We start from the raw sequence: 9339 nt of genomic DNA on the forward strand, positions 1-9339 counted from the left end.
TATATATATATATATATATATATATATATTTACATGTATATACATTTATATATTTATATTCTTATCTTTTATATTATACATACATATATTTAATATATAAACACTACATATTTTTCTTAAATATATACATGCATGTGTTTGTATACATAATAAATATACACAGTACACACACACATATGTAAACAAAAACTTTTATTTTGAATGCGATTAATCGCGATTAATCGTTTGACAGCACTAATAATAATAGGTATTTATTTATGCTTTTGCAGTAACCAGTAATTATAATGTTTTAAGTAGATGTTAGGTGACTTAATACTACTTTTTATGACTTTTTTATGCCATAGCACAGCATAGATGCATAGCATTGGTGCATAGATCTGTAGCATAGATGCTTTGTGCATAATTGGTTCCAAATATGAGTGATCACATTAAAATTACTGAATTATGTTGGGTTGTTCTTTTAAAAGAACAGATGGTGAGAGCAGTAAGAATTTCCCTGTCACTGTTCCTATAAATAAGTGACAAGGACCAAAAAATAAAAAATAAACTTGAACTGATTACACAGACTAGCTTTGTATTTTTCCCTATCCATATTTTCTAGCCATTGTTTCTGGTGTCCAAATCATGAGCGTTCACACGTGCCAGCAGTCAGATTTGTTTGGGAAACAAGATCCATGTTGCGTGGAGAAGGCCAATGCAAATGGGGCTGTGGTCTGTGTAAACAACCTCGCTGAATAGATGCCCACAATCAAGCAGGTGTGTGCTGTAACAGAGAGCGAACTCTCAAAGACGCAGCCAAACTTTGCACTGCAGACTTTCTCAGTACGCTATTTTCTCCTGCAGACTTTTATTTGGTGCATTGTTCAAATTTGTAAGATACAGTAAAGCACCGTATAAAAAAGCAACGATCAAATGTAACAAGCAAACAGCATCTGACTCAAATTATTTGCACTGTTAGCCTTTCCTTATGGCGACATGGTGAAACGAAAGTCACGCGGTTATTCAAACATGCCTCGTTAATGCGATGCGTGTATTTTTCACGAGTTCATTATCGGTTCTGACAGTTTGCTATTGCTTTACTGCGCTTCATCTGCGAAGTAGACCGCAAAATCCCGGTGCTGTTTGCGTCTTTCATTTGTGCCTGAAAATAAACATGCATGATTAATGACTTGCGAACATTAGCGCCATCCCACAAGGTCCTTTTAAAAGCATCTGGCCCAGCAATTGAAACCATGATAGTGCTTCAATAGTCCATGACACTTTGAAAATCCTTTCTGGGAGACAATCCTTTCCAAACTCCACTCATAACAAATATTATCCAGTTGTTTTGAGTACTGTCATTGGTAATTCTCCCATTTCAGACTTTGCAGCACAGCGCTCGCATCTGGCTCTCAACGTCTTAACGGCATTAGATTGGGCTTGCATGAACAGAGATGCCAGCAATTTTGACTGACTGTGTGTTTCTTCTCCCGAATTCTAGGGCCGCGGAGGACGGGGCTCCATCTTTGTGTGGGCTTCGGGGAATGGCGGCCGAGAGAAGGACAGCTGCAACTGCGACGGCTACACCAATAGCATCTACACGCTGTCGATCAGCAGCAGCACGCAGAACGGCAACGTGCCCTGGTACAGCGAGGCCTGTTCGTCCACCCTCGCCACAACCTACAGCAGTGGAGGCCTCAATGAGAAACAGATTGTGAGTCTCTTTCTCTCTCTTTCTCTGCCTCCAGAAAATCAGCAACAGTTATCCTTTAATTGAAGAAGTGGCGTAGCAAATCTAATCCAAAAATAAAGAATCTGAAACCAGTTGGAGATCAGAAGATAGACTGCCAAGCCAATTTATGAAGAATTGTTGCAGCGGCTTTAAAGGCTTTTTGGCTGTCAGTGAATACTGCGGTCACTAGTGAGAAGGATGACAGATGTTTTTGTCTTTATGGCCCTGTTTAAAGCTTCAGAAACACGGATGTTCTTGTGATTGCAAACCATAGCTTCTCACTATCACGCATGGCTTGGTTGTATGTTTTATATTTTATTATTTTGTGTTTGCGAATATTAATGATGTTTGTTAAGTCAAGCATCACTATTTTTATTGCATACACTTGTGCTTGGGGATTTCAACAAACCCCAGCCCCGAGTATTACAACGTGTCCTAACAAGACAAAGCGACAAGCCATAAAAGCTACAGCATCTCTTTTGTGTAAATCAAATTATGCAGCTTGTTGAGGGGAGGTGTGCTATTACTAAGTGATCTGACTTACAATTTTGGCCTGGCTGATGATAAAATGGGTGAAAGACATTGAAGGACAGATTTTAAAGTGGTAGGTAACCACCCAGGGGCCAAATTCACAACATTTTCTTAAGAAGTTAAGAAATTTAATAAATAAATTCTTAAAGGTTCGTAAGAATGTTCTCAAATATTTTCTTGGTAGACTTTGTGGTGGTTTCTGATTGTATGGTGGTTCTCCTTGCCGAAGACTCACTCATCAACTCAATGAAAAGCACCTCAAATGGCATAATTTTCTGCTACCTGCTGATTACAGTGATAATCATAATAAGTTCATTCTGTTTCGGCGCGACTGGCTTGGCGGGAGCTCAGCACTCGGGGTCATGTTTCAAAAATAATGTGCCAATTATAAAATAAAAACAAGATCCTTATTTGACTCATTTTTATAGAGTTATTTACTAGGGCTGCAACAATATTGTCGCAATATATTGCAATACAAAAATGGAACAATGTGTGACAGTATGTAATGTCTAACATAACATAATTCTGTATTTTTATCTTGGAAGAGTTAAAATGGGAATATCTCTTTTCTGCTTAATGAACTCCCTTTTGGGGACTCTTTGTCATATGCCTTAAAAATACTTACCGTATCGTGAAAATATTGTATCATGTAAACAGTATATTGTAAGGAGCTGACTCGTGACATCACCCTATTATTTACAATGATTTTTAAGAACATTCTTTTTAGGAATTCTAATTCTTAGGTTTTGTCTTTGGAACCATCTTAAGAAGAAAAAAAAAGATAAAAACATTCTTAAATGTTTTGGGAATACAAAATATTCTTAAGTTAGATGTTTTGGGAATACAAAATATTCTTAAGTTAGAAAATAGATGAAAGTAGTAGTTAGGAAGAATTTTATTCTGAACATTCTATTCAAAACATATCATTTTGTGAATCTGGCCCAAGACCACTCAAGCAACTGGATATTAGTGCTCTAAGAACCACTCAGATCATCTTAGCAAGCACATAGCAACGCCCTGGCAACACCCTGGCATTGTGATGCTGATATTTGCAAGATCAACTACCTTTTCTAGTTCTTTACTCAAGTTTCAAAGCACAAATATCCCTATGATTCAAAACAGCAACTCCTCACTGTCATAGCATGACATTTTCTTTGCTCTCGTTCGGTTTTGTTTCTTTACCCGGCTCTGTGCCGACCGAGGCGCACACCCAAGCATTGTTCTCATAACCGACTATGCCTGACTGACTCATCTATTGTCCCGCATTCAAGACACAGACACTAGCGTTCACAATGGAGGTGTGCTTTTAAAGGCTTGATACCTGCTGTTTCCTGTGCTGCAGAGACTCTGTCAGGCAATGTTCCTCTCCTGGGGTCTCCCAAGATCCATTTTTAAGTGTGCAATTGCTGAATTCTCCTGTCATCGCTCCTGTCATTCAGCCTCTGTGCCATTTTTAGCAATTAGTCTCACACAAGGAGGTCTGTCGCAGTCACTGCACATCCTGCAATGCCTGGCTTTTTAAGTGTCACCCATCAACCCTTTAATGTTTGCATTTGTCTTGAAATGTGCCGACTCTGTCTGTGTGACCCTAAGGGCTTAAAGGTGCTGCGCAATATCGAAAATGTCAAACACCTGGGTCACTTAACGGGCAGAAGCTGAATGACAGTTTTACGGGGGTTTTATATTTTCCTGAAGAATATGTGAAGAGGTGTTTGCCCATGCAGATGCTGATGCAAGACTTGTTGCCAAGGCATTGATATGCAGTTGCTAGGAAGTACTGGGTGGTTGCCTACTGGCCCAAGTGGAAAGAGCTCAATTCCCAAGTCTCTATGAAATCCTTGTCCCCAGACAAATTTTTTTTCTCCTCCAAATTCCCCTGAAAAACCATTGAGAGGATCAGTTTGATCAGTCATATCAGTTTGAAAAGTAATAGCACGCCGCTCCTCAGCAACTCTCTTGATTTAAGGTATCAGTTATATCTGTAGCACAAATGGTGAGTGAGGTACTAGTTGCACGTCAAAATTTTATGTAACATACAATTTAGTGTAACGGTCTTGTTTGAATTCTTGATTGTGAGTATCAACAAATAATAATAGCAATGCTAGACACGATTAGTGAGATTATTAATCATGAATTGAGAAATCAAAATTTCCCTTATCGTTTGACACATACACTACTGATCAAATAATAACATTTAATTATTTGACTGGTAGTTAAGGTATTTATTTAATATATAATTATGTTCACCCAGGCTGCATTTTTTCATACAAAATATTTAGAAATATGTAGAAAAAATATATAACTGTTAATACATTCCAAAAGAGTATTTGGCATCTTCAGTGTCACATGATCCTTCAGAAATCATTGTAATATGCTAATTTAATGTTTGAGAAATATTTCTTCTTATCAATGTTGAAAACAGCTTTTGCTGCTTAATATTTTTGTGGAGACTGTATCAAAGTAAACTGCTAAAAAGAGACAGTACTTTATAATGTTACATGAGATTTATATTTCAAATAAATTGTTTTTTAACTTCTTTTTTAACTGTTTTTTAACTGATCTTGATAAATGCATTATGGTTTTCACAAACAATAAGCAGAATTATGAATATTTATGATCAGGTGTCACCACTGCCCTGTGCTAATTCAAACAAACATTCAAATCGAACTTTTCTTCATTCAGGCTTGATTGTTTGAAGTGGTGTCCTGCAGAGTTTAGCTCCAACCCCAATCAAACACACCTGAACAAGCTAATCAAGGTCTTACTAGCGTACTATACACTCTTAAAAATAAAGGTGCTTCACGATGCCATAGAAGAACCTTTTTGTCTAAATGGTTCCATAAAGAACCTTTAACATCTGAAAGGAGGGGAGAGAGCACTCAAAACTCTTCAGATTAATTTAGTGGAACATTAATATAATATAGAATCATCCTCTGTAAAGCTGGACCGTGTTCCCAAAAAAGATTTTCGAGTGCACCTCTGTTACTCTCTGTCCTATACACTCTTAAAAATAAAGGTGCTTCACGATGCCATAGAAGAACCTTTTTGTCTAAATGGTTCCATAAAGAACCTTTAACATCTGAAGAACCTTTCTGCTTCACAAAAGGTGCTTTGTGGCAAAAGAAGGTTCTTCAGATTATAAAAAGGTAAGAAAGAGATGGTTCTTTAAAAAACCTTTGACTGAATGGTTCTTTGTAGAACCAAAAATGGTTCTTCTATGGCATCGCTGTGAAGAACCTTTTAAAGCACCTTTATTTTTAAGAGTGTAAGCAGAGATTGTCTTACTATAGGGAGATGAGAGGGTCTGTATTACTTACTATTGGAGAAAGCGTAACGGTCAACTTGGATCACGTGTGCCTTAATAACCAATCACATTACAGCCTTGACGTCATTGAATTTCAGTCAGAGTTGTGCGACACTCAATCGCCTTTTACGGATCCCATAGGAATGAATGAGAAATGTCGTAAGCTGTATCCCACCTGTTGCAAAAAGTCAGTGACTTCTCTTAAAAAAACAGCATTTTTTTGGTGCAAACTCTAAAAATAGTTCAATCCAAAAGTATTGCTTAGTGTAAAACATGATGGAGATTAGCTGATAGGCTGTCGATTCATTAAATGATAAGCTGGTTCCTCTAAAAAGCTGTTTATTCTGCGTAGTGAAGCCTCTCCTTCATTGACATCCATTAAAAAAAACAGCATCTGGTCTCCTTTCCCACATACTGCCGAAGCGTTAGCATTAGCCGTTACGCTTTTTTGGCTAAAGGTTGCAGGCTTGCCTTCTAAGTGGCTTTGCTATAAGCTTCCAGGAAGGTGTGTTGAGGCAAGTTGGAGCTGAACCCTGCAGGACAGTAGCCCTCCAGGACCGAGTTTGGACCCCCCCTGCATTAGCCAATCACAAACACATCTGACTGGCCATTGCATTCACATGCTCAATAAACATGTCTAAGTTAGTGAGAATCCACTCCATACCGCTTGAAAAGCAGGTTTTTTATTCAGTGTGCTTCAGAGTTGTGCACGCGTTAATGAATCCTTTCATTTTAACCAACAAAATGTAAAGACAATTTAGAGATTTAAGAGATTCACTGTGCTATGTAGAGAGAATCCCTGATTACAAAGGGAGTTTTCACAAGAGTGCAAAATATTTAAATGCAAGGCTGAATCCAAAATTGTGATTATTGGCACACTGATAACCATAAAAACAGATGATACAAAAAAAATAAAAATAAATCTGATGTCAAAATTGATCTTGGAGTGTAAATGCAGACTAACAGACGTGTTCTAGATAACGAGTTTCTTTGTTCTTCATTTTATTACTAACATTTCACTTGACCTTTTTAAAGCTATGTTTACATAATTAAAAAAGGTTTATTTAAATCTGCATGCTGTGTTAATGTATTGTTTATTATTATTATTATTTATTTTTATTTTTTTTCAAATAGTTAAATAGTTCCAGTAGTTTTTGCTATGGTACAAAGAACCGTGAGATTTTACTGGTATTGGTACGGACTACTAAAATGTTGGTACTGTGACAACAATATTTGTAGTAGTGTGAGAGTATCAGATTGTGAATTCAATATTGTGAATTTGAACCTTTACTTACTTTTACTTTACTTTTAGTCATTTAGCAGACGCTTTTATCCAAAGCGACTTACAAATAAGAAAAAGTAATTAAAACTAAAAGCTAAAACTCTATAAATACTATATATATACACATTTAAGAAAATAAAAGAAATTAAATAAAAATGACAAATGCATACAACAACATTTCAAAACTAAAACATTTAAATAAAAACAAAAGCGATACAGTACGAGACCAAACGCGATTTCAGCACGTCTCTGAAATCATTACAAGCTCAATTTGTTTTTCACTATGAAATATGGTCTGAAAACTCGGGGGACAGGGAAATCTGGAAATTTGAGGCTGAAAAAGTATGGAATTTTGAAATGGAAAATGTGTAGGATCCCTGGCCTCAGGAAACATTCTGAAATAATAAAAATATAATGCATTTCAAGACCTCTTTAAGCTTTTATCATCTTTTGTGAGTGACTTCATTGTCATATCAGTACAATGTTGGTATTGTGTTCCCATCTGGAATAATTGGATTTTCCCGTCATATCAGTGATGTGATGATTTTCTCTCTCTGCTTCCTGTTTCAGGTCACTACAGACCTCAGGCAGAAGTGCACAGACTCCCACACAGGCACTTCTGCCTCGGCCCCTCTGGCGGCAGGAATAATCGCCCTCGCCCTTGAGGCCAAGTAAGTCGTCCGAAGCGTGGTTTGTCCTGTCCTCAAGCGAGGTCATCTTTCTTTATCAGCGATTTGAGTGACCCGAGGCTTTCGAAACAAAAATAAAATGGTTGCCGGCTAGATTGGCGGACTAGAATTAACCTTCAAGTTCTCATTTGGATCAAACACATGCATTGAGAGACATTTACGTTTGCATCGTTTTAAATTAATTCACCGGCAACAATATAACCTTTATGACTCTACCTGTAGCTATCCGTGACCTTTACAAAAGGGCAGGAGAGATTATCTTAGGGAAAGCATGCAAGCAGTTTGTGTTTCATTCCACCAAGTAGCTCGCGCATTTGAAAGGCACTAACACTTCTCTCCATAGTAAAAACTTGACCTGGAGAGACATGCAGCATCTGGTTGTGAGGACGTCCAACCCTGCCCACCTCACCACCAATGACTGGAAGACAAATGGAGTGGGTCGCAGAGGTAAAAGCCCATCTCCTTGCTTTTCATCACTCCCTCCCCTTTCCTTTCGCTCTGGCTTGTCTTTCCACTTTCCAGCTACTTGAACGTTCTGTGATTCGATCAATAACATTATCATTGACTGTACCAGTCTGCAAACCGCTTCGGATCTTTTAAAGATATCAACCTCTTTAATTCACCTCTTTACTTATAATGTCAGTCTTTTTATTGCCTTTTTAAACTGGTTCTAAAGTTACTTTCAACAGTATTGATTTTTCTCTCTCTCTCCTACAGTCAGCCATTCTTATGGATATGGTCTGCTGGATGCTGGGGCCATAGTGACTCTGGCAAAGAACTGGACGAATGTTGGACCTCAGCGGAAATGTGTCCTTTCCCTAGTGTCTGAGCCCAAGTAGGTTAAACTGTCCATACTAGATCAGTCTTAAAGGGACTGGTTCACCAAAAAATGGCAGTTCTGTCATCATATTCGCACCTTTATGTCCATCCAAACTGAATGTTCACACTGCTGTTTTCTATACCGTGAAACCATCCGGTGACCAGGGGTTGCCAATCTTCAAAAAGGGCATGAAACTCTGTAACCTAGTCCAAAGACAAGTTATAATATGACCTTTTGTTTGACAGCCTTAGTCCTCATTCCCTTACATTGCATACATAAGATCCTATAACTTATGTTATGCAGATCTCAGAAATAACGTCATAAAAATGGAAAGAAAAATGCATTTCATGGAATCAGAAATTTTTTTGAATGAAATTAATAAAAAATGCGCCAACACGTTTTATCAAATGTAAATATGATTCCTGGTTAACTGGTTTGCCAAACAGCAAAAGGCTGAGAAATTTCATATTTAAATTTTTTAAGGTTTCTGTAAGATTTTTAAATGTAAAATACATTATTAATAACAATACAATAAAAACAGTATTTTTTTAACAATTTAAACTAACTCTTCAATTTGAATATATATTTTTTGAAATGTCATTTATTTCTGTGATGCAAAGTTGAATTTTCAGCATCATTACTCCAGTCTTTAGTGTCACATGATCTTTCAGAAATCATTCTAATATGCTGACTTGCTGCTCAAGAAACATTTATTATTGTTATCAATGTTGAAAACAGTTGAGCTGCTTCATATTTTTGTGGAAAACATGATACTTTGTTTTAGAATTCTTTGATTTTAAAAAAGAACAACATTTATTTGAAATAGAAATATTTAGTACTTTTGCTCAATTTAACACATCATTGCTGAATAAAATTATTAATGTCTTTCAAATATAAAATCTTACTGACCCCAAACTTTTAAATAAGTGTATATTAAAGATATGAAAATCTATAAATTTTATATATATATATATATATATATATACAGTGGTGTGAAAAAGT

At 36.8% G+C, this 9339-nt stretch overlaps 1 protein-coding gene across 2 annotated transcripts in view; it reads left to right on the plus strand.

The window, feature by feature from the left end:
- Positions 1–9339, plus strand: part of LOC107733942 (furin-1-like) — a 115295-nt gene that overhangs the window by 94122 nt on the left and 11834 nt on the right. For both annotated transcript variants that reach the window (XM_016545797.1, XM_016545796.1), the window contains exons 10-12: positions 7399–7499; positions 7861–7964; positions 8235–8352. In XM_016545797.1, the coding sequence (XP_016401283.1) occupies positions 7399–7499; positions 7861–7964; positions 8235–8352 (323 nt within the window). The remainder of the gene's footprint in view (positions 1–7398; positions 7500–7860; positions 7965–8234; positions 8353–9339) is intronic.

Source organism: Sinocyclocheilus rhinocerous, unplaced genomic scaffold (assembly GCF_001515625.1).
Source record: "Sinocyclocheilus rhinocerous isolate Xijiao unplaced genomic scaffold, SAMN03320098_v1.1 scaffold760, whole genome shotgun sequence".
NCBI lineage: Eukaryota > Metazoa > Chordata > Actinopteri > Cypriniformes > Cyprinidae > Sinocyclocheilus > Sinocyclocheilus rhinocerous.